Source organism: Notolabrus celidotus, chromosome 6, assembly GCF_009762535.1.
Source record: "Notolabrus celidotus isolate fNotCel1 chromosome 6, fNotCel1.pri, whole genome shotgun sequence".
NCBI classification, from domain to species: Eukaryota; Metazoa; Chordata; class Actinopteri; order Labriformes; family Labridae; genus Notolabrus; species Notolabrus celidotus.
The window spans coordinates 36,239,575-36,266,120 of record NC_048277.1 but is presented as its reverse complement, the minus strand read 5'-3'; the positions used below and the strand labels follow the sequence as shown (position 1 = coordinate 36,266,120).

The window sequence follows — 26,546 nt, the reverse complement described above, 5'->3', positions numbered from 1 at the left end:
ATTTGTAAAATAAAATAAAAAACACAGAATTTTCTGAAATGTATAATTTATATTTTTCAATTCTTCAGAGCTTTGATTACATGTTTAAAAAGAAAATAACAACTTGTGGTAAAAAAAAAAAAAAAAAACTATCTCAAAAGCCCAAAGCTTTATTTTTAATATGAAATAAAAAAAACAGAATTTTCTCACGCTTATAATTCAACATCAGCACTGTTATTTATATTTTAAATTTTTCAGAGCTTTAATAAATTCAAATTAATAGTTTATTCTTGCTCTCAGTGTCCTTGGTACACAAAATACTAATATAAATAGTATTTAGTTATTTCAAAAACACTTAAAAGTTACAAAATATTTAATAAATCACCAATAACTGAAAGTTTCTGTTATTTAAAAGCAAGTTAAGCTCATTATATATTGATCAGAAGTGAATGCACTCTGTGTTGTGTAAGTGAATGGCGCCCTCCAGTGGTTAAAACACTTAAAGAGGGTTTGGTTGATCACTGTAAATTGAATGGACATTCATCAACTCTATACTTTAGACAAATAAGAATGAAAACCGCTTTAAACTTTCAATTTTATTTCGATACAACATTTTTTTCAAATTATTATTATAATTTGATTGTAGTGACTTCCAAAATAAAACATTGCATCCACCCACAATCAATATATTTTTTTGTGCTTCCTCTGTTTTCAAAGATATACCTGTACGTTGTAACTGAAGCATTCAGGTGAGCTTTTTTGTAAGTGTATTCCATTTTTGTCAGCTAAATTCAAATTTTAGACTATTGTTGTTGAAGGTTTTTTTGTAATGTGTTTTTTTTTTTTCTTCAATTTTTTTATTTTTATTAAATTGAGTGTCCTTCTGAATTGCAGGCATACAGCATGAGTATTAATGTGATCACAGCATGTCTTTACTGTAAATGAGTTTTTCTGAAGTAGGAAGTAAGCTACACCGCTGTTTGTAATGCTGCCTTCACTGACTGTCGGATATCCTGCTTTTAAAAGCTCGACGACGACAGAAGAAGACTCTGAGGGTTTAACTTGAACTGAATATAATGTGATAACACCTATCATGTGATAGTATATGCATGTGATTAGATTTATTGCATTAGGCTCTTGTAATTTGATAACAAAAAGGTGATGTTTGAATAGTTTATTTTATGTATGACCTAGAGTGTCAGAAAATCCGAGCTTTGTGAAAGTACTTAAAGGCACCAGGAGCTCTCTTCTGGTCAGTTGGCTCGGCCGTTGTAAACAGACGGTGTCGGGAAACTGAGCTGAACTCCGGATGAATCCGACCAGGACCCGGACAGACTCTGAGAGAAGCACAATGGTAAGACTGGAAACGTTTCCTGTCCACTTCTAAACTTCTTCTGGACTCCATGTTGTGTTTTTAAGGTGTTTTAGTTTGTGTCGAAGCGCTCAGTTTCACCTCGAACCACTTCAGGATCAGTTTTTTACCTGAGTGACAAAAGGGTGTACAGAGACTGGGACTGGGACCAGGATCACTTGTGACTCATATTTAAGCAATCAGAAAATCAGCTGGTGGCTTGTTCTGGTCCATTAGATCCTACTTTAGTTTGCATTGTTCAGACTTTGTGGTTCAGACTTCACAAATAGGGGAGACCGGGGAGAGCTGGCACATTTCTCAGCATTCTCTCAGAGACTCAAAGTCTGTTTGGACTTGACCACAAAATGTGAAGTTGGAAAGTTTGCGTTGGAGTTAGAAAGTGCAACTGGAGACAACTCAAGGCGGTTGCAACACTGACCTGGGAAGGTTGCAACATATTAAAATACATTAAAGTCCTTCCATTACCGGTCTTTGATGGCTCCATATGCAGATTACACTAGATATCTGCACCTTGTATGATCATATCTATAATTATACTATGATTTATTCAAACACGTCATTACACTTGAATTTAATTCTTAATTAAATACCTTATTTTAGTGTTTAAAGCGTATGCGAGCGTGTTAAAAACTGCAATTCCTCAAGTGTCCACTAGAGGCTGGCTGCAGAAACACCAGAAACCACATACACACCCATTCAAAGAAGACGATCTTTACTGCAGAAATAAACATGTTTACAGCCTGGTTCAAAAAAACAAGTGTAGTCAGGATAGCTAAGTTCTCAATCGGCACACACTGTACAGAGGGTGAATTATTTCATAAGAGTTTTCCATTATGAGAGATACAGCTGAACTTAATTGACAGGCAGGAACACTGTAGCTGTTAGCGAGGAGGCTCAAAGCCCGCCTCTTTACGTCACACTAAAGGCTGATTTATACTTCTGTGTCGAATCGACGGCGTAGCCTACGCTAGGGGTCCACGTAGCTCCTGTACCTACGCAGAGGCCTACGCTCGTAGCTGAAGTGCACCTCCTCCAAAATGTAACCACTCGGCAGCATTGCACTTCCCGCATTTACAGCACATCAGCCGAGTACTTCATCTCCTCCTCTATTCATCATGTAATCATGTCTGTATGATAAACAGCAACATGTATCTGTTCATAACTCTTATGGACAGAATTTCTAGGGGCAGCCAAGTGGCGGAGGGTGTCCGGTTCGGTGGCCTTGGGATTCCATCTCTGCTCTTTGCAGATGATGTCGTCCTATTGGCTTCATCGAACGGTGACCTCCAGCTCGCACTGGGACGGTTTGCAGCTGAGTGTGAAGCAGCGGGGATGAGGATCAGCACCTCCAAGTCTGAGGCCATGGTGCTCAGTCGGAAAAGGGTGGCTTGCCCTCTCTGGGTCGGAGGGGAGTCTTTGCCCCAGGCGGAGGAGTTTAAGTATCTCGGGGTCTTGTTCACGAGTGAGGGGAAGAGGGAGCGGGAGATTGACAGACGGATCGGGGCGGCGTCTGCAGTGATGCGGGCACTGTACCGGTCTGTTGTGGTGAAGAGAGAGCTGAGCCAGAAGGCAAAGCTCTCAATTTACAAGTCAATCTACGTCCCAACCCTCACCTGTGGTCACGAGCTGTGGGTAGTGACCGAAAGAACAAGATCGAGAATACAAGCGGCTGAAATGAGCTTTCTCTGCAGGGTGGTCTGGGCTCAGCCTTAGAGAGAGGGTCATGAGGTCAGACATCCGGGAGAGGCTCAAAGTAGAGCCACTGCTCCTCCAGATCGAGAGGAGCCAGATGAGGTGGTTCGGGCATCTGGTCCGACTGGGAGGAGGCCACGGGGAAGACCCAGGACACGCTGGAGAGACTGTCTCTCAGCTGGCCTGGGAGCGCCTCGGTATCCTCCCAGAAGAGCTGGTGGAAGTGGCCGGGGAGAGGAGTGTCTGGGCTTCCCTGCTGAGGCTGCTGCCCCTGCGACCCCGGATAAGCGGAAGAAGATGGATGGCTGGATGGATGGATGGATGTATCAGCTGTAGATTAACATAACACGCTCTGAATCTCTGAGGAAAAGTAAACAGAGATCGTAGTGGGGCCGGAAACAGGCGACCAGCTATCAGAGAGACCACACTGCCCTCAAGCGTTTTGGCTGAGTATTTCTGCGCGTCACGGACACGTCGACGCACAAGTATGTGGTGCTCATGTCCGCGTCTTCCCCTGCTGCATAGGGGAGACGCAGAGGTATAAATCAGCCTTTACTCGACAGAAGTTAGGTTGAGATCAGCATTTTCAATATGGCACCCGTTGACGATCGGCTTCAAAACTCTGCTTCAGAAACAGATGGGTGACGTCACGGATACTACGTCCATTTATTATACAGTCTATGGTGTGATCTTGTAATAATGGAACTCTTATCTAACATTCAGCCTAGTGATTCAATAAATATCCCCTCCTACAAGTCATAACAGAACATCATACAGCAGCTTGACACCATAGACTGTGTAATAAATGGAGGTAGTATCTGTGATGCCACCCATCTGTTCCTTTAAAGCTGGGGTTGGTAATCAGATTTAGATCCACTTTTTGTTATACTGGTTAGAATGATCTTTATGTCCAGATGGTAATCAATACATAATGAATTCTTAAAAAAGAGGTATAAAGGGCTGCTATCAACAGCCAGAGTAAACCTGGGAAAACACCAACCAATCCCTGCCATTAGGAGCCAAATGATGAAACCAATCAGACCCCGTCCTGCTGTTCTGCCCGCCTCCTGCAAAGCGTACATTTCATGTTTGTTTGCGGTCGTGCATGTGAGCGGGAGCGTCGTTTTGGAGGAGCTCCGAGGGGAGGGGGGGAGGGGTTAGACGGAGTCCTGAGGAAATGCTACATTCAAATTCATGCTAGTTTTCCGTGACTACCAACCCTAGCTTGAAGCGCTGTTTTGAAGCTAATCGTCGGCGGATGCCATATTGGAAATGCTGAACTCAACCTAACGTCGTCCAAGCTAGTGTGAGGTACAGTGTGTGCTGACAGAGCTATTCAGACCTAAACTGTTTTTTGAACCAGGCTGTAAACATGTTTATTTCTGCTGTAAAGATCATCTTCTTTGAATGGGTGTGTATGTGGTTTCCTGTGTTTCTGCAGCCAGCCTCTAGTGGACGCTCAATGAACTGCAGTTTTAACACTTCTGCATGGGCTTCATATTTTGAGACTGGAGGTTGCAGCTTGCCTGACACACTACTTTGACCTTTTTTAGAACAGCATGCTAAAAATACAGCTAAATCAGTGTCTCTAATTTATGATTATTTTGTCTTCTGCTTTCAATAACTGCTGCAGCAATGGTTCACTGTGTCTTAACTTCCTGGGAGTGTCACCATCCCTCTGTGGCACGTGTCTTGAAGCAGATATGTGACTTGTTGCACCTCTCCCTGGTCTCCCCCACACGTCACCTGGAATTCCAACTAGTTCTTCTGTCACCTCTTGCACAGTGACAAACCTCTCTCTCTTACTGTTTAACCGACGGCCTTTTCTTTGTTTGTCTTCACCCGAGGCACTGGAACCCTGTCACGTTTTAACAGATACCTGTGTGTTTTTCTTCCAGCACTGAGAGAACATTGTCAGACCTTGGGTTCACGAAAGAGGGACCACAACAACCACTGGATTTTCAAAGTCAGGAAACAAGGTAGGGAAAATCTGTTTGAATCCACTCTGCTGGTTAATACTGTTAAGGAAATATGTCAGAATAGTTTAATTGAAGCAACTTATTCTTTAAAATGTGTGCCTTGTAGTCATTATGTGTGTTTTCTTTGAACGTAAATGCCACAAATAGAGCATTTCATTCCTTTACTGTGCTTATTTTTGAAGTTTTGGATATCTACAGGGACTTTTTAGATGTTTTTAACAGGTTCAATTCTACAAAATAACAGCTAGCTTTGTCTATCTTGATTGGATTTATCTAAAGTCCGGGTCTGTGTCCATCAACATCTTTCAATCTCCAAGTCTTTCAGCTTCAAAACCACCCACCTCCTCTGAGCTCTGAATAAATCATGCAAGTCAAGGTCTGTCCACCCGTGCTTCTCACAGGCCTCTCCGGTGTCCACAATGACCACCCTGGAGGACGCTGACATGCACACCTTCGGCCCCGAGCTGCCCGCCATGTTCGACGGTGTGAAGCTGGCGGCTGTGGCGACCATCCTCTACATCATCGTCCGTCTTCTGAACCTGAAGAGTCCCACCGCAGCACCAGAGATCACCTATCAGGACACGCTGCTCAACCGCTACCTGCTCAAGTCCTGCCCACTGTTGACCAAAGAGTAAGAGTTTGTTGACATCCAGATCTTTAACACCTGGCAGCTAGTTTGTGTTTGATTACTTGAGATAGTGTCACATTTTTCAGATTTTTGAAGCGAGCATGAGGTTAGTGAACAATATAAACCTTTTAAAGCCTCTGGGAACCCAAATCAGCCAAAATGTTCTACCTATGATATTTCAAACCATATGTAAATACTAAAAACTGTGTAAAAATATTAGAACTCAACTTTTCAAATATGTTCAATTTTTTTTTTTTAACACGTTTTCACACTGGGTTTTTAGAGGGCTGGTTTAACCTGATATTTATTCTGAAATATCTAACTAATCAGAAATTAAACACTGAGTCACGTACACATGTTCAACAAAACTACTCCGCTCCTGCTCAGACCATCTCCTGACGTCTCAGCCAGCTCCCCTCAGTGTTGTCTTAGCTGTTAGCTCTACAGACAGATTACAGGCAGTACGTGATTAGCAAACAAGCTGTCTCTCTGCTCTTTGCACCGTTGTGCTCGTGTGTCCCTGTCTGCACATCCACCGGTGAAGATGACAGCTTGTTACCATTCTTTTATTTCCCTATCCTCATCATATATTTAATGTTCGTCTAAAGACGTTTATGAGGGATGCATCCGGCTGAGAGTCTCCAGTTAACAGGGTCGCAGTTTAAACCAAAACACCGGCCGATCTCTGCCACGGCTTTTTGAGTTCAAAAGGATTTTAAAGCCGTGTTGAAACGTCTTTGCTACTCGTGCTTATCTCCTCTCACGTGTTGATTCAGTGAATCCATCTGTGATGAAATATAGCACCATCTAAAACAGCGCCAGCTGAGTCTCTTCATGCTAACAGGCTAACTGCTGTGTTGCTCATAATGATACCCGCCTGTCCGTCTGCTTCTATGGTGTCATCTGTGATGAATGGCATTCCTCTTTGTTTTACTGCCCTCTACTGGTCTGGTGGTGTAGTGCATTTACTTTATTCCCCCTCCATACGTCACTGGCCTGATTTGCACAATCTACCCGAGACTTCAGCCCGTGGTCGAAACGCAGACAACAATGGGGGCACAGGAACCTTTTAGTTCAGGGGAAAGTAGTTCTGGGGGCTAAAAGACCCCAGAACTCCTGGTCGAAATGCATCTTAACTTTCCTCAGGACCGGTTCACTCACTTTTCCCAAACAGCTCCGTCTGACACCCGGAGCCGAGCTCCCCTGCGTGCACATACTACACTTCAGCCTCCTCTGCTCCGGGCGTCCCATGGTCCTGATGCCCCGGAGACTACGGAGTGATAAAACTAATAAATGATAGAAGTCCTGATTCTGAAGTATTTTGTGACTCAGCACTCAGAGACTATTGTAAATGAACAATTTTCAGATTCTGGAGTTTTGATGTCTTTAGATTCAGAGTCAGACGGCTCAAACACGCAGGCTGTGAACTCTCTCTTGACCTGTCAATCAAAGAGTTAGGCCACGCCCACACAGTCCTGAGAAATGCCCTGACCTGTAAAATAAGCTGTTTTGGAAGGGAGTTTTTTCAGAGTTGTGGATGTTTATTTTCACTCAGACTTTTGCTGAAGCTTGATTTACACATTACATTTTGATATTCTATGTGAATTTTAAAAATTCCATTTACGTTTCCAGAGGCTTTAAGATGAATTTTGTTGTCACCTTAACTTTCAAAATCAGGGATTTGATCTTTAAGTTTAGCTTTCATAGTTTTGGGTTAAATCTACGTTTATGTAACATGTCCAGATTAAAGCATGTGATGTGTTTGTTTTGGCAGCATGATAGGCGGTGTACTCTGGAGCAGGGTCTGAAAAATGACCAAGTCACTAAAACGAGTGTAATGAAAGCTAGGCCTGCAGAATAAGTTATCCGGAGTGGACCACGCCTTGTGTGCTCATTCCTCTCTGACTCACCTCCTCCAGATTGCGTCATTTCTAACTCTGAGACATCTTTTAGGGAGTTCTTTTAACTTGTGATGTAAGTTTTTATTCTTGGGATTCTTAAACATCATGTATCTGTGAGAAAAAAATCTCTTAATGAGTAACATTCGGTGTCCAACTACAGAAAAACAGTGCTGATAAGAGAAGAATGTGCTCCTGGCAGCTCACACATGCCCAGTATTTATCTTCATATCGAACCGCACAGTGACTGAGAAGGAGCCGCTTCTGTCTCATTGTTTGAACACAGTCCCGATGAATTACAACCGAATGAGTCACTGAAACCTCAACGTATCAGAGAGGTTAAAACGCAACCATTTCTGAGAATCTACTTGAGGCAATTAATCAGATTTGCGTGGTGCCGCAAAGTACTTCACAAAGCTTTTGTTGGACTGTAAGCAGCAGCACTCCCTGAGACATTTAGACAGTCAGAGTAGGAAGACTAAAAGCTGCTCTTTAAGTTTCTTATCTCTTCAGAGTGAAGGCAAAAACATTTGATTTATCTGATTGGCTCAGGGTGTGTTTTTGACAAACCTCTGCTGCTCATATTTCAACATCAATGACCTGCTCATGCTCTTAATCCTCTGAACTTGGGACTCAATCCATCAAGATACCGAAGCTTTCAGAGCTCTCACTGACTTAAAACACACTTCTTTAAATATATTTACAAGCACATGAGAATCAGGTATCTTAGGTTCTGCAGATCCTCCACCCCCTGTGGTGTGCACTGTGCACTGTGCACTGTGAGTCCGTCTCAAAACATCTCCAGCGCAGAGGTTTCAGCTGTACCTTGACATTGATCTCGTCTTCTCCTCAGATACATTCCTCCCTTGCTGTGGGGGAAGAGCGGTCACCTCCAGACGGCTCTGTACGGAAAGATGGGACGTGTCAACACGCCGACGCCCAGCGGGGTCCGCAAGTTCCTCCACATGCACGACGGGGCCACAGCGACCTTTGACCTCTTTGAAGCACTAGGAGACCACAGCACAGGAGGTAGGACACTAAACCTGAGAACATGTTGGGGATTTGATCGCTGGTTGCCCTAGCACAGGGGGTCGGGACCCCTTGGGGGGTCGTGAGACACAAACGGGGGATCTTGAGATGTCTTCCTGAATGTTTTTTTTTTTTTTCCAAGTTATCTAAAAACGGTTTTACCATTTTACATATTTTGGTAAAAAATATAGACAAAAATAATAGCTAACCTTGAAATAAAACCTTGAAAATAGTAAATGTAATGAGTTTTCTGCCTTTCTTTGTTTCCAGATGACTCCTAAGTTTAGATTTAGTGATCAGTTGATTATCAAAAGCATCAGTAGCAGCAGGTTCATTTATAAAGGCACAGGAGACACAGCCTCAGGCTCATATAGGTATGCTAATATTCTGCAGACCAGCTAAATGAAGCCACATTAAATCACTTTGAGGGACAGGGGGGGTCACAAGTCTTTGGCACCTTATTTTGGGGGTCGCGAGCTGAAAAGTTTGAGAACCCCTACCCTAGCGGTTTAAGCATGCACCCATAAACAGAGTCTACAGTCCTCATCACAGCTTTCTCTGATCCGACACCCGACCTCGACCCTTTGCTGCATGTCTTCCCCCTCTCGCCACTCCCCTCTTTTCCCGTCTCTCTTCAGCCGTCCTATGAATAAAGGCGAAAATGCCCCAATCACACAGGCTTGATGTAGCGCCCCTTACGAATAAGTTGTTTACATCCCACACATCCAGCCTGAGCTTCATGCCGTGCCCTTTGCAGATATCCTCAAATAACACGCTGAGTGCTTAATCAAGTATATTTACAAATACACTCACGATGCAGCCGGACACGTACACAAACGCAAAGCTGCACAGGAAGTTTATCCCAGGCCTAATGGATCCAAAACTTGAGGAGCAGAAACTTTCTCATGCTGGGTGAATTCACTTTCTTTACTAAAACCTGTTGAACAAAGTTTGTGTCTCTTCCCCATGATTTTTGCTCAGTTGTAAAAGAGACGATGGTTTACTGGACGCCCCAATCAATCAATCAATCAATCAATCAATCAATCAATCAATCAATCAATCAATCAATCAATCAATCAATCAATCAGTCAATCAGACTTTATTTATAAAGAGCTTTTCATACAATGACATTGTAACACAAAGTGCTGTACATAAAAGAATTCAATTTTGCTTTATTGGCATGAACAAAGACATGTTATTGCCAAAGCACATAAATTCATACACATACATTACATATATATCCACAACACACTACACTCACCACATATACATTAATCACACACCATATTCATTACATATTATATTCATCACATACATATCAACCACATATTACATATATTACATGTTCTATACGCATTAATGAACCATTACCCATACAGCATATCTCAGTGTCCTCACCTGATGCGGCACGCTGACAAAACATTATATATCATTTATATATATAAAAATAATAATGAAAAGATCCCCCCATCCTAATCCCAACCCCAGCCCTGACTCCAAACCCACCCCACAATCCTAAGGTTAAGAACACAATATATGCAACAATAACAATAATAACAATGAAAATGAAATAAATAAATCAAAATAAAAAAGAAGTTGCTGAACGAACTGAGGAAACGCTCTCATGATATCTTAATGAGGAAACACTGGAGGTAAAATAAGATCTTAAAACTCAACACAGGGAATTAAAATCACCAAAATAAAATACATTTCTAAGATAATAAAACTCTAAAATATTAAACCATTAAAATACGATAAGATGCTATACTTAAAATAAACAAACAAAATGAAATAAGGAGTGACTAAAATTTGAATTAAATAATAAATAAATAAATAAACTAGAAAGGTTGCATTTCCTGAAAGCAAATGTGTTGAAATGCTGAAGGCTGAAAGCTGTGAAACACAGCTGAACATGTGGAAGAGTAGTAGAAGTAGTTGAATTAGTGGAAGTAGAAGAAGTAGAAGAAGTGGAAAAAGGATTAGAAGTGGAAAAAGTGGAGTATGACTGGCTGCATGACTCTTTGGGTCCTTTCAAAATAAAGGTTGTCTGCAGCAGAAGTGAGAACTAACCCTTTTGCTGCTCAATTGAAACCAAACTTGCTGCACAACTTTCCTGCACAAACAGACCAGATGTATTTCTTAAGCATCAAAAGTTGAGCTCAGAAAGCATCAAACTGTTCTAGTGTAAATAACTCCAGACTGCAGATTCTCACGCAGGCTACACCTAATAAGTACTTTCTTGTTGCAGTCAACAACAGTATCATTAGTTTGTCACTTGGAGAAACCGGTCTTTGTAAAAACTGAACCACATATTCTCTCTCTACCTCAGACACGTCAAAACAACTTAACAAACTCAGGGAATTTTGTTTCCCTGAGTAAATATTTGGACCTAGTTTGAGTTCTTCACTTTGCATGGATGACCTGAATTTTTGTGCACAGCCTCCTCGGTGACTCATGTCTCTGTGTCGTCCAGCGTGATCACAAGATGTTGTTGTGAGTTTGAGACTCTGGAGATATTAAATAAGAGAGCTAGATTTGTGCAGCAGCTTTATGTGTTTAAAAATATCTCTGTCTCTTGAATTAAATGTCCTTGTTTGAATTTGAAGTCTTCAAATTGAGAACAGTGTGAAAAAGAACGACTAATGAACTCCCCAGAGTGGGAATGCCATGCGACCAATTACATCAACACACACTCACTCATGAGGTCCACTCTCTCTACCACCACATGACTTCTCTCTGTTTATTTGAGCATGTGTTTCCTCGTGTGTGTGTGTGTGTGTGTTTCAGACGACATCACCATGGTAATCTGCCCTGGGATCGGTAACCACAGCGAGAAGAACTACATCAGGACCTTCGTGGATCACTCCCAGCGGCAGGGTTACCGCTGCGCCGTCCTCAACCACCTGGGAGCTCTTCCCAACATGGAGCTCACCTCGCCTCGCATGTTCACCTACGGTAACGAGAGAAACAACACACGCTAATGATCGCACGTTCACCTCCGCTCTGTTTACTTGTTGGTGCATTTGAGCGTGGACGCCTGAGTGTAAGGGAAGCAACAAACAAAGCAGAGTATGAAGAGACTTCACAGGTGTTAGTCCAAACTGAAGTTTCATCAAGAAACACAACAAGAAACTCATGTTTGTGACACAACTCATTTAGTTAAAGGACTTTCTTTTCTATTTTTATTTCATTTGTTAAGCAAATCACAAAGCAACAAACGTTATCCTCAGACTCTTTCCAAACAGAGCAGGTCTAGACCGTACTCTATGTTCTATTATCAACCAAGACCCAACATCAAGACAGGATCAGATCCAGTCCCATCTTACAGACAGGACTCAGTCTGATCTCATCTTAATCCACCATGAGCAGAGCACTTTGCAGCATTTAGCAAGTTACAGTGGCAAGGACAAACTTCCTTTAACAGGCAGAAACCTCCAGCAGGACCAGACTCGTGTTAGACACACATCTGCTGAGACCGAGTTGGAGAGAGGGATAGAGGGAGATGAAGAGAGAGAGAGAGATGATAGTGGAGAGAGGGATATTAGTAGTTGTAGCAGCTGGAGTCTGGAACGTCCACAGCAGCAGAGATCCAGAGGAAGCTACGAGACAAGGGAGCTCAGGGACTCCAGAAAGGTCTATGAAAAGAGAAAAGTGAGGAAGAGGAGAAGAAAAAAAAATAGAATAAATGGTGAAAGACAGAAGGAAAGGATGGGATAAGAAAAGGAGACAAAGGATGAAGAAACATGGAAAGAATAAAGAGAGAAAAAAGAAAGAAAGAAAGGAATGAAAGGAAAAATAGACGAAAGGAGGAAGGAAGGAAAGAAAGAAAGAAAGAGAGATCCACAGGAACCTACGGGACAAGGGAGCTCAGGGACTCCAGAAAGGTCTATGGTTAGTAACTTTAATGGGACAGGAAGAGTTAAAGTAAGAGACAGGCAGAGAGAGGAGAGAGAGGGAAAGACAGGATCCCAGTGTGTCAGTCTAAGCCTATAGCAGCATAACTAAGACCTGGTCCAAGCCTGATCCTGCTCTAACTATAAGCTTTTATTAAAGAACTCGCATGCCAATCCAAAATGAAATGATAAATGAAAATGATCGATCAAGAGAAAGAAGTCTGGTTAAGTTTAATGTCTATCTGTTGTTAGTAATATGTCTTTGAGCCTGATAACACTGCGGCCTTAAAGAGAAGAAGGAAACACTGACCATCTAGATTATGTAGAAATGCCAGCAGCCACACACACACAGACAGCAGGTGTTGTGACAGCGTAAAGTAATCCTTTTCCTGTCAGGGTTTGTTTTCCCTAAAACAACCTCCCTCTGTTATGATCCTCTACTCAGTCATCTTATTCATGTTTATTCTCCACACCACGTCTTCACATTCTCTCTCTCCTTCAGGGTGTACCTGGGAGTATGCAGCCATGGTGGGCCACATCAAACGGGCGTTCCCAGATACGCTGCTGGTGGTCGTGGGCTTCAGTTTGGGGGGAAACATCGTCTGTAAGTTTCTGGGTGAGAACCAATCCAACCAGGAGCGAGTGCTGTGCTGCGTCACCGTCTGTCAGGGGTACAGCGCCCTCAGGTTGGTGAAGATGAAGATGCATGTTCTGTAAGACGACTTCTGCGTGTTTGTTGCATGATCTCAAGCAGACTTTGTGCGTCTGTAGGGCCCAGGAAACATTCCTTCAGTGGGATCAGTGTCGAAGACTCTACAACTTTGTGTTGGCGGACAACATGAAGAAGCTCATCCTGACGCACAGGTGGAGAAACACAACACAGAACCAGTCACAGAGGGGTTCATCTCTCCAATGATCTGTTCTTTTTATTCCATTTTTAGCATCTTGAACATTTACTAAATGATACAGAAAAAAATTGTATCTTCTTTAACTTTATCACTCTTCAACAGGAGCACTTTGCTGGGTCTGAACTCCAGTAACATCGGCGATGCAGACCTGGGTCGTCTGTATGCGGCCACGTCTCTGATGCAGATCGACGACAGCATCATGAGGTGACGTTTGGAATCATCGTGATCGTTTTTAAATTTGACCCGGCTGCTCATGTCTTTGTCACTAATGTCTTATCGTGATTTTTCCTTGCAGAAAATTTCACGGCTACAGCTCTCTGAAGGAATACTACGAGAAGGAGAGCTGCGTGCATCACATCCACAAAGTGAGTACATCATGTTGATACCCCCTTACTATTCAATCAATCAATCTTTATTTAGATAGCAACAAATCACAACAAATGTTATTTCAAGACTCTTTCCAAACAGAGCAGGTCTAGACCGTACTCCATGTTCTATTATTAACAAAGACCCAACATCAAGACAGGATACGATCCAGTCCCATCTTACAGACAGGACTCAGTCTGATCTCATCTTAATCCACCATGAGCAGAGCACTTTGCAGCATTTAGCAAGTTACAGTGACAAAGACAAACTTCCTTTAACAGGCAGAAACCTCCAGCAGGACCAGACTCATGTTAGACACACATCTGCTGAGACCGTGTTGGAGAGAGGGATAGAGGGAGAGAAAGAGAGAGATAGACGATAGTGTTGGAGAGAGGGATAGTAGTAGTTGTAGCAGCTGGAGTCTGGCACGTCCGCAGCAGCAGGCAAGAGCAAACCTACGGGACAAGGGAGCTCAAGGACTCCAGAAAGGTCTATGGTTAGTAACTTTAATGGGACAGGAAGAGTTAAAGTAAGAGACAGACAGAGAGAGGAGAGAGAGGGAAAGACAGGATCCCAGTGTGTCAGTCTAAGCCTATAGCAGCATAACTAAGAGCTGGTCCAAGCCTGATCCAGCTCTAACTATAAGCTTTATCAAAAAGGAAAGTTTGAAGCCTACTCTTAAAAGTAGAGAGGGTGTCTGCCTCCCGTACCCTGACTGGTAGATGATTCCAAAGGAGAGGGACCTGATAACTGAAGGATCTACCTCCCATACTACTTTTAGAGACTTTAGGTACGATGAGCAGGCCTACATGCTGGGAGCGTAGTGTTCTAGAAGGGCAATAGGGCACCTTGAGCTCTTTAAGATACAAAGATGTCTGATTATTAAGAGCTTTGTAGGTCAGAAGAAGGATTAAAATTCTAGTCTGGATTTTATGCGGAGCCAGTTTCTCTTCCTAGTTGTAGTCAGAATTCGAGCTGCAGGACCAACTGAAGAGTTTTTAGAGACTTATTAGGGCAGCCTGATAAAAGGGAATTACAGTTACAGTAACAAAATTGACATTCAACATCGGACCTGATGGAGCCAGCCCCTAGTGGGTGTTTTAGGTACTGCAGTTTTTTTCAAACCACCTCGTCGGCTTAATTTTTAGAACACGGGGGGTTTCCTTGTGGGTGTTGTTGCATTAATAGTTTGTGGTTTTAGAGGAAGTGTCACTGTTTTTATGAGCAGTGTTTTGTGTAAACTTCCTCTGTTGGCTGCCTGGCAACCTCAACACCTCTGTCGTTCCCTGGAAACCACAAGCTGTCATCTAAAAGCACAAACACAACGGTGGTGTCAATCCTGTCATGTAACGCTCATAAAAAAGAGAGCATGGGTCCAGAATGGTCACATTATTTCTTTCATGAATACAGATAATATACAGCAGTATTAAAAATAGCTTTGCCTGTTGTTGTTCCTGTTGCCTCTACCTCCAGTTCCACTGTAGTTGAAGCTGCTCCAATAATAAAGATGTGTTGTTTCCTCTCCAGGTCACTGTGCCTCTCCTCTTGGTCAACTCCTCAGACGACCCCCTGATTCATCAGTCTCTCCTGGCTATTCCACGCGCACTCGCAGGTTTGTGTTCATTTATCAGTTCTAGATTAGTTTGAAGTGTCGATTTGTCGTTGGATAAATCAAACTAGCCTCCAAATGAATGAAACATGTTTGTTGAGCAATACAAAACCAGACATCTTTGCACCTTGCACTTCACTTTGCATTGTTCAACAAGCAAAAGGAGTTTGGTCCTGTCCTTTAGACTACCTGCTGCTGTTTGAAAACTTTCATCAAGGTCTCTGAGTCACTGCTGTAGACAACTTCTACTCTCTGTCTCACTACTATCATCTCTCCTTCTTCTGACCTACAAAGCTCTTAATAATCAGACACCTTTGTATCTTAAAGAGCTCAAGGTGCCCTATTACCCCTCTAGAACACTACGCTCCCAACATGCAGGCCTGCTCGTCGTACCTAAAGTCTCTAAAAGTAGTATGGGAGGTAGAGCCTTCAGTTATCAGGCCCCTCTCCTTTGGAATCATCTACCAGTCAGGGTCCGGGAGGCAGACACCCTCTCTACTTTTAGGAGTAGGCTTCAAACTTTCCTTTTGGATAAAGCTTATAGTTAGAGCTGGATCAGGCTTGGACCAGCTCTTAGTTATGCTGCTATAGGCTTAGACTGACACACTGGGATCCTGTCTTTCCCTCTCTCTCCTCTGTCTGCCTGTCTCTCACTTTAACTCTTCCTGTCCCATTAAAGTTACTAACCATAGACCTTTCTGGAGTCCCTGAGCTCCCTTGTCTCGTAGGTTTGCTCTGGCCTTCTGCTGTGGACGTGCCAGACTCCAGCTGCTACAGCTACTACTATCCGTCTCCCCACTATCATCTCTCTCTCTCTTCATCTCCCTCTATCCCTCTCTCCAACACGGTCTCAGCAGATGTGTGTCTAACATGAGTCTGGTCCTGCTGGAGGTTTCTGCCTGTTAAAGGAAGTTTGTCCCTGCCACTGTAACTTGCTAAATGCTGCAAAGTGCTCTGCTCACCCTCCCAGCCTCATAAAAATCAAGCAAAATGTGTTTTAGTTGCTCAGCTGACTGACAAACAAACGGCTCCTTCACAGAGGTAAACTAAACCCAAACCGGAGATACTTCAAACATTATAAATTCAACTTTACGACGGAAATTTTGATAATTTTTGTGCAAAAAAAACTAGCTCATAGTCTCTGTAAATAATGAAGGAAAGAATTAAAAGAAGAAACTAAATTTCTTGTGCTCAGGTCTCCTTGAAGCAGAGGACAGGTTTAGAGTTTCACTTGTCACGGTCTCAGTCATCACACACACTGATTTACACACACAGGGACTCGTGCATGTGACCTACCGGGCAAGACCAGGCAGCAGGCTCAGGCCACAACTACACACACACACACACACACACACACACACACACACACACACACACACACACACACACACACACACACACACAGCTCTCTATATATAATCCAACAGCGAAGGCGTATCACATGGCCCTGAAAAATTCAACAAGACTGTCTGTGCCGGGCGGTGTTGAGAGGAAAGCTCTGACAAGACTTTTTCAACACTCAAGACTCCGGCTTGAATGTTGGAGAGACGGGAGGCTCATTTCCTCCTCTGTAGTCTGCATCATGAAGGGACATGAAGGAACATGAAGGGACATGAAGTCACTGATATCCAGGAAACTTGCACAATATTCACGACCAATAACACATGGAAGTGTTATGGCAACAGTGTAGTGAAGCGTCTTCACTCTGCTGCATGATTAAGCACACAGAGGAGGAGGAGGAGGAGTGGGAGGAGGTCATGGCTGCATACTTCCTTGTTAATGTTCAAACAAAGTGTGAATGATTGTGTTTTATGATACATGGATGATCTAAGTCATATAATGTCTGATTGCACCACATCTTTGTCTCTCAACTGACAGTGAGATATTTGCCTCTGAAAACTATGACCGACATTACGGGTATTCTTTTTACGTGCGCTTCATTGTAAACAGTCCTTTTTAGCAACTTTAGCAGCATGTGCTTGTGCTCAGATCATACCTGGAACAAAATCTGATAGTTCTGCAAAATGAAAGCAGCCATCTCCTGATTCATTACATCCTCAGACTGCTGCCTGTTAATCTATGAGTCTCAGTTTCACTGTAAACAGTGACACAGAACCCAAAAGAGAGTCAGATTTTCTTGTGATTTCCCTGCAATTCAAGAGTCAAAGGCTCAATCTCAGTGTCCTCACTAAGCCCTGAGCCCTGAGTCCTTCTTGACTTAATTGACATCAGCTGGAAAGTGATTGAGGGCAGGAGGCTGTAAGGGCTTAAAACTGTGGAACTGGAATGGGACAGCACTTTGAGACCTCTCACGTAACCTGCATGACGTCACCAGCTCACCTTAGCCATGTTAGGAATTTTTATTGCACAATGTTTACTTTCCTCAAACTCAAGTGTCTTAAGGGACGACTGACTGTCATGTGATCCAGGCTCTTATCGCACAGACTGCTTAACCACAACATTTAGAATATATGAATAGGCCATATAACTATTAATATATAAATTATACTGTACACACATACATGTGAAGATTAATAGATTAAGGCTGTTTTCTATGTTTAAACTTTTTTACCTGTATATTTCATTGCGACTTTCATGCTTCTTTTTTACTGTTGCTTCCTTTTTTCATTTCCATGTTACGGTGTTCGTCTACCTTTTCATGCCCGCGGGGCTCCCCCTGTGAATCCCGTGTTTCACGTCGCAATGCTATGAACTCTGGGTAATTCCCTTACGCTAAGTCTGCAAAAATGCCCACTTACGGAAAGGGGGCATAAAGGGCTCCAAAAGTCAGTGAGAGATCCCCTCACACACTTGATGATTTGACAGTGGGACAACCCTAAGCCCTCACTGACTTAGTGGGAACGTGCCTCAGAGTCAGTGAGGGCTTGAGGGTGGACATTGAGATTTGGCCAATGAGTAAGAAGTCAAGCTTTGTCTGGTTTGTCGTGAAGGAGAGAAGGACGCAGCTTTTTAAATGTTTGTTGAATGAAGGTCACATCTAGGGACGGGCATTTCAAGCCAAAATACTGTTCGATAATCATTGGAATCTGTTGGCCGATTATTTGAATAATCACCCCCACCACACTGACAGACACACACCTGTCCCATTAACAGCCGGTTTGTGTGGCAGCCACATTAACCAGCAGCAGGACGAGGTGCTGTTAGTAGCGTGCACTGACAGCGTCTGTCTTGATCTTTATGTCAGTGTTTCTGTGACCCGGCGTGCCGTGTGTGCATTTACAGCCATGCTCAGTTTCTAGAAATACATGTGTAGTAGTGTGAGATTCAGAAACGGAGAAAATCACTGCGACTGTCGCTGATGTTTGATTGTCGCGGCTGTGACTCAGTGGGTGGAGTCGGTCATCTATCAATCAGAAGGTTGGCGGTTCGATCCCAGCTCTGGCAGTCACATGCCGAAGTGACCTTGAGCAAGACACTGAACCCCGAATTGCTCCCTCTGTTGTTCAGAGGTGTGTGAATGTGAACGAATGAGATCCTCTACCATCTCTAGCCTCTACAATCAGTGAGTGAATGAGTATGAATGGGTGAATGTGACGGATAGTGTAAAAGCGCTTTTAGTGGTCAGAAAGACTAGAAAAGTCCATTTACCATTACCATTCTTCTTTGGGGGGAAGGGGGGTGAGATAGGATGTGTCAGTGCACCAGTTCCCCCGGGAGTCTAAGCCTATAGCAGCATAACTAAGAGCTGGTCCAAGCCTGATCCAGCTCTAACTATAAGGCTTTAAGTGATGAAGGGGTTGGGGGGAAGGGGGTGAGCTAGGATCCCAGTGTGTCAGTGCACCAGTTCCCCCGGCAGTCTAGGCCTATAGCAGCATAACTAAGAGCTGGTCCAAGCTTGATCCAGCTCTAACTATAAGCTTTATCAAAAAGGAAAGTTTGAAGCATACTCTTAAAAGTAGAGAGGGTGTCTGCCTCCCGGACCCTGACTGGTAGATGATTCCAAAGGAGAGGGGCCTGATAACTGAAGGTTCTACCTCCCATACTACTTTTAGAGACTTTAGGTATGACAAGCAGGCCTGCATGTTGGGAGCGTAGTGTTCTAGAGGGGTAATAGGGCACTGTGAGCTCTTTAAGATATGAAGGTGTCTGATCATTAAGAGCTTTGTCGGTCAGCAGAAGGATTTAAACTCTAGTCTAGATTTTAACGGGACTCAGTGCAGAGAAGCTAACAGTGGTGAGAGCATTGACCAAAATGGGGTCTATAAAATTTTAAAAGCACAAGTGGAGTCAAGCAAAATTACAGGGCTCCTACAAAGTGTATTTAACCATTTTAGTCAGTTTAATTGAGTCTTACTGCCTTCAAATTTAAAACTTGGGCACGTGTTTCAAAAGAAAACACACAACAGGCGAGGTAAACGGGTGACTCGCGGTCAGAGTTGAGTCTTTGGAAACTAAAAAAACATATTTTTCCTGCACTTTGTGGCGGCCAAACCAGACCAACAAGAAGAGCAAACACTTAGACTCGTGTTATTCATGTGACATGAAGTACAACAAACTGCATGCTGGTGTTTTCTGCGGGACACACAGCACCTTGTAAGACCATTGTTTTGCTCACTTTGAGAAAAGTGTGTCAAGTGTTTGTTTCTCCGGGGATACATTACCTCTCATTTGTCTCTATTTAAAATGCATAACTTGTGTTATGCAATGTTTAGGCTGAGAGAGGAGTCAACACCACTCCTGCAGTTTAAAACCACTTGCACTGAACGGAAACCCTCCCTGTTGTTGTCGTTTGACCAATCTGAGGTTGTGAAACAGGAACTCAGGAAACAAAACCGCAGAAAACCTGCGTTAGTCGACGCCTCTACCATTCGACTGTTTTTAGGTAAGACAAGAAAACTGATCTGGGTTTTCTACCAGAGGTTAACAGAACATGGATATTAAATCACAGGCCTTGTGGGACACAAGGCCTGTGATTTAATATCCATGTTCTGTTAACCTGCTATTACATATCTGAATTTCATCAACCTGAAGGCAGACTGGATGAGATTCCTCCTGCAGATTTCTAACTACACATGCACACAGATGTCCGTTTGTGAATATGAATCATCATGTTGTTTGTATTTTTAGTAGGGTGGAGATTATTCCTGAAGTGCTTCTTTCAGTGCAGATTTTTAAGCATTAATTACTGAAGAAACATCAGCCTCAAAAATCACTTAATGCTAAATCGTCTGCAATCAAACCTCTTTTTGTGTCATAAATCAGTGGATTAAATGAGTCCATGAAGACGCTCTGAAGACCTCTGTACACCACCTGCTCAGCACCTGACTGGTGGAGCAAACAGACTACCACAAACATGAATAATAATAGATCCAAAATCCATTCTTCTGGAAACAGAACACCGTACACTCACTTCACAACCTCATCTGTTGTACTGTTTGTGGAGCTTGTTTCTTCTGCCCCCAAGTGGTGAAAACGTGAACTCTTTAAAGCTTTAAAAGGCCCCTTCAGAAACCAAACCCTGTAAAGCATCCAGCTTGATTATAAGAGGTGTTGTTTACCTTTATTTAAATAGGTAACATTAGAGGCATCATCCAGAAGGGAAAGTGGTACTTGAGTTCTCAGAGAGGCTAAAAAACGTTCAGTGTTTCCTTCAACCTTTTGAGTTTGAAAGGATGAATGAGTTTGCATTTAGAAGGTTTTATCTAAAGTGGGCCGTATCATGGTGCTCGGCTAAAGCACTAAGGAAAAGAAGACAAGCAGGACAGCCTGAAAATATTCAGTAACCAAAAGTTTCAATGCATCCTTGAAATCGATGTGATGGTCACTACAAGCACCTTCCCCCTGACGAAGAGCTTTGCATTAAAATGTCTTAATTCTGAAGCTTTTTGTGTCCTTCAGTAAGTGTGCAGGCATGTCTTCTTTTTCTTGCATCATAGGTTTTAGCCATACTCTAACATTTAAAGCAAACACATGTGATGATCTTCCCTCTCCTTCTCTCCACAGAAAAGATGCCCAACGTGATATTCGCCCTGACCCAACACGGAGGCCACCTGGGCTTCTTTGAGGGAGCCGTGCTGTTCCCCCAGCCGCTCACCTGGATGGACAAGGTCATTGTGGAGTACACGGACTCCATCTGCCACTGGGAGAAGAAGCGCCCGGCCTGCCAGAGGAGCAGCCGCCCGGGCATCACCTCCTGCCTGCAGAGCACAGAGCTGACACCCAGCGGGTAGCAAACGCACACGTTTAGGAGAAAAAAAACCTTCGACCAAAAAACACAAACTCAGCCTTCTGACTTCACTCTGCTTCAGTTCTTAAGGCCGCATGGTTTGGTGAACCTTTTATGGCAAACGCAGGGAATGTGTAAAAAGGCTGAAAACAGGCAGGCTGAGAGGAAGCGGGTACACAAAGTTGTAAACTGAAACTCATACAAGATAATAATACTGGAAAATGTAACATGACCCTACGTTGAATCGTTCCTTCCTCTTGTTGTTGTCGGCTTAACGCCAGCGTAATATGAGTTCACCCTCTGCTGGTATTTGGCAGCTATGCTTCTTGAGTCTGGATTGTACGGTTATATAACGAGTCAGGGAGGGTCACACTTCATGCATATGACCTTTGACCCTGCGTGCTTTAAGAAAAGACGTGTATTAAGAAGGACTGCAGCCTTACTAAACACTCAGATGTAGCTGCTCACACTAATCAGACGTCATCGCTCTAAATCTGGAAAATGATCCTTCAAATCTTAACCGTGAGACTTGATAAGATATCTTTCACGTCACACCTCAGAATATGATTCATATCTAATCAAAAAAAGTGCCTTGATAGGAATGCTTATCTGCATCAAGTTTGAGGAATCTGGTGTCTTGAATTAAGCAGCAATGTGTCATTCATCATATTCACACTGTGGCTGTTATCCTTTGTTGTTACGCTCAGGGTGGGAACCTCAAAAGCCGTTAAAACATCACCATTTAACAAATAACTGTGATGTTACTGCTTCTCCTTTAATCCCCAACTAAAAACACATTTGTTAGTGAACCTCAGGAGGGACATGAGACCATATTTCACAGTAACACACTGGGGAACTGGGTGATCTGATGGCTAGAGTTAGTCAGCAGCTTTTTGTGACATTGATACACAACACAAATCAGAAGCTTAACCTTTTAGCGATCATTATTAGTTAATGAAAGTTTAGCACACTAGCTTACTAAAAGTTGGATCACCACAAAGTTAGATCATTGAACAACTATAACCTACTACCCTATGATATCACGTTACACTAACTTTAGAAAGGAAGTGATTGAATGCTAATGTAACATGTAATGCTCTTGACCTGAAGGCATCAATTCCTAGCTACCAATACAGCAGCTTGCTAGCTGCTGTACGGTGAGTGCATTAGCTTGCTAAAATAGCACAATATTTTTAGCATGCTGGAAAGGTTGAGATTGGAAAACTGTAATCACAAAGCTAAAGAAATTTCCTTTGCTAACAGTAGTTGTTGCTAGTTTTTCTGCTTGTATTGTTGACCTCTTTACCTTTGTTTGCAAGGAAGTAGGTGAACCTGTTGTCTAATAGCAACTAAGTTATAACATGCTTTTTTAAACCAGAAGGCATGATATCCTAGCCTAACAGTAGCCAGAAGATCCCTTGCTAGCAGTAATGCTAGTTACTACTCATATTATTCAACTTACTTTAACTGTTATGTTAGCTAGGAGGTGGTTAAATCCTAACTTTACTTGTTGTCTTAAAGATGCTTCTTCAACTTTAAAGCATATTAGCCTAGCTTACAATGCCCTTGGTTGCTTTATGGTTAGCTCGTTAGCTTGCTTAAAAGCGAACTATAAAGCTTTAACTTAAAGGCCGACAAAAGATCCCTTGCTAACAGTAATGCTAGTTATAAAGCTACACATTTCTGCTCGTATTATTTAACACTCTTTAACTGTAATTCTAAGCAAAGAGGTGCCTAAATCCTAACTTTACTTTTTGTCTAGCACCTTGTGAGTTATAAAAGATGCTTCTCCAACTTTAAAGCATATTAGCCTAGCTTGAAATGCCCATGGCTTCTGCAGGGTTAGCTTGTTAGCTTGCTTAAAAGTGAACTGTAAAGCTGTAATTTAAAAGCCAACAGAAGATCCCTTGCTAACAGTAATGCTAGATAATACTCATATTATTCAACTTAATACATCTGTTATGTTAGCTAGGAGGTGGTTAAATCCTAACATTACCTGTTGTCTAAAATATGCTTCTTCAACTTTAAGGCATATTAGCCTAGCTAACACTGCCTTTGGTTGCTGTCGGGTTAGCTAGTTAGCTTAGCTAACAGGTAGTCTAAATTCACAGTTTAGCTTGCCAAAAAGTTAGCTTATTGGAAAAACACAACAAACATCAGATCCCTTGCTAACAGTAAAATTCACTATAAAGTGATGATTTACACTGATATCAGCACCATCTTAGTGTAATGTTAGCAAAAAAGGGATTTCATGCTAATACAGTCGGTTGTCTCACAGCAGCTAATAAGTTAGAAAGCATGCTAACCACACTAACAGCTACTACACGCTTAGTGAAAAATATAAGATTTTTATTAATTTAGCTTTCAAAGATGTTTGATAACTGGGAAGCTGTTACTTTCTAGCTATCATTAGCTCCTCTGCTAACAGTTATGCTAGGTAGAAAGTGATGCTACTCCTCCTTGTGTTGTGTATTACCACATAGCTGTTATGCTAGCTAGGAAGTTATCTATCTATCTAGTAAATTAACACTTGTTTTATGGTCCGGTGTCCCTCTGGGTTTTCACTAGTTGTCTTTTTAGTTGCTAATCAATCACAAAGTTGGGAAATTGTAAGGATTTTTTTCAGATTCAACACATTTATATGATTCACATACTTTAAACACTCATTAGGAAGTAATAAAAAAGGTTGATTTTCCCGCCCTGAGTGTGACATCAGAGAAAAACGGCCATCGTGTGGATATGGTTGATAATTTACGGTTTACACAGTGATGATTTCCAGCCTTTTTCAACTTCTAATTTCTTTAACATCCTCTAATAAGGTCTTGCTTGTTCAAAAACACTTGAGCTGTTTATTTATATAGACTAGAAGCATCATTTTGCAAATTTAGATTCAAATCTACGTTTTTTTACTTTTTCACCCTTTTTGGTGGACCATCAGCCTGCATTGTTGCTGCAGACTTTCAAAATAAAAGAATCTGGGTGTTTTTGAAATGTTCAAGTTAACACAGAAAGAAGCTTTTCTTTTTATTAGTCTTTCTGTGTTTTTGTAAAAAAAAAAAAAAAAGAAAAGAAAAAAAGGGGCACATCTTGTTCTTACGTTGTGCAGCTCGTCCTGTTCATTGATTTCTCCTACCACAGGTGACTCTTTTTTACAACTATCTGCAGTATCGTAAGCACAATCAGACGAGTGTTAAAACTCTCATAAGCACCTTTTTTTAAACACTGCTTGACGCAGTCTGCTTGAGCTGTGAGGACAAAACTGGGCCAAACAGTGATCACATTAAATAAGAAGTACTCTCAGTTTATGCAGTATCCATAAAAAACGGACCAAAGCACAGATCACTGTCAGTAAGAAGCTGCTCACCTGTACTTTTTAGCGACTTTACTGCAGGAAGTAATCACATTATACACAGTGGAGGTCTCACATATGTAGATATTACTTTGAACAAGGACTAATTGATTTGTTGCACAAGTGACCCACATTTTTTTAGGGGTTTGTTATAAGCTGCTTAAGCTCCCATGCTGGACGGGTAGAGTTTGCCACATAAAGAATTACTTAATACAGAGAACAGAGGAGAGAAGACAGGGAAATATATCTGTATTGTGCCTCATCTCATCATATGATTCATTCCTCTGTTAAATGTATCGCTCAAGATCTTAGACACTGATATATTTTTTAGAAAGTGAGCACCACCCGGTCAAAATATCCTTTGATTTAATGCAACTTTTACTATCTGCTCTTCAAGATTTGACCCCCAACCACAGCAGGTATGTGTCTGTTGGTGCAATATGTCCAGCCTCTTAAAGATACGGACCGCTCAGCCTGCACTTTAATGTCTGTAGACTTACTTTGGTTTGTGTCGCACTATATGTGTCGGCATAATGGTGTACAATGTATAATCATTTGTTCTGATGTGGTGCACAGTCATGACTGACTGTCGTTTTAACTTGCCTACTAATAAATATTTTTCGCATATTTTTATTGTAATCTGTCCCTTTTTATTATTCTTATTTAAACAAGCATTGCAGCGTCTTTTGGTCTAACAATTTTATGTCTGGTATCTCAAAAACAGTTTTAAAAATGTTCATGTATTCTTGCAGACATATTCATTATCCCCAGAGGATGAAGCCGTCTGATGCAGGAGATATCCCGACTTCTTACAGAAGAAAATGTAGCGTACTTTGCAAATGTTAACACACCCACAAGTTAAATTTAAATGGCTAACATCCATTTGCATTTCAAGCATTTGGTGTGTTTCCACTTCCCCCAGAGACTAGCGGCTTTCAAGGGTACTTTGTAAGTATCCTACCCTTAAAAGGTTCCTGCAAAGGGTGATAGTTTAGTTTAGTGGACATGGTATCCGTGACGTCACCCATCTGTATCTGAAGCGCTGTTTTGAAGCCAGGCGGCGGCGGCAGCCATATTGGAAATGCAGAACTCAACCTAACTTCTGTCGAGCTAGTGTGAGGTAAAGAGGCGGGGTTTGAGCCTCCTCGCTAAAAGCTACAGTGTTCCCACCTGTCAATCAAGTCAGCTGTGCCTCTCATAATGGAAAACTTGTAATCTTAATATCTTCTAAAATGCTGTGTTATGAAAAAATTCTCCCCCATGTAGTGTATGCCGATCAAGAAATGAGCTTTCCAGACTACACACCAGGCTGTAAACATTTTATTTCTGCTGTAAAGATTGTCTTTTTTGAATGGGTGTGTATGTGGTTTCCAGTACTTCCAAAGCCAGCCTCTAGTGGACACTGGATGAACTGCAGTTTTTAACACTTCCACACTGGCTTCAATTCTCATGGCCGGAGGTTGCTGCCTGGATAAAACCAGGACAGAACATTTCATATTAGTGGAGGACTTGTAGCTTTCAAAAGGATCTTTCATAAGTAGCAGCTTACTTGCCCATTACTTAGCAGTCTTAAGGCCTTGATGAAACCACATAAAAAGATGGCTAAAGGAACCAAAAGTCCAGGGTATTTAAGTCAGGACAACTCTCATGAGAATAA

At 42.3% G+C, this 26,546-nt stretch overlaps 1 protein-coding gene across 1 annotated transcript; it reads left to right on the top strand.

Annotated features, from left to right (window-relative positions):
- Positions 1-1,223: 1,223 nt before the first annotated feature.
- On the top strand, positions 1,224-25,517 carry LOC117813777 (monoacylglycerol lipase ABHD2-like). The gene is made up of 11 exons (XM_034684811.1): positions 1,224-1,333; positions 4,942-5,022; positions 5,424-5,653; positions 8,402-8,577; positions 11,365-11,532; positions 12,973-13,156; positions 13,242-13,334; positions 13,481-13,582; positions 13,674-13,743; positions 15,272-15,356; positions 21,318-25,517. The coding sequence occupies exons 3-11, from the start codon at positions 5,442-5,444 to the stop codon at positions 21,542-21,544; spliced, it is 1,317 nt and encodes a 438-aa protein (XP_034540702.1). The 5' UTR covers positions 1,224-1,333; positions 4,942-5,022; positions 5,424-5,441; the 3' UTR covers positions 21,545-25,517.
- The last annotated feature ends 1,029 nt before the right edge of the window (positions 25,518-26,546 follow it).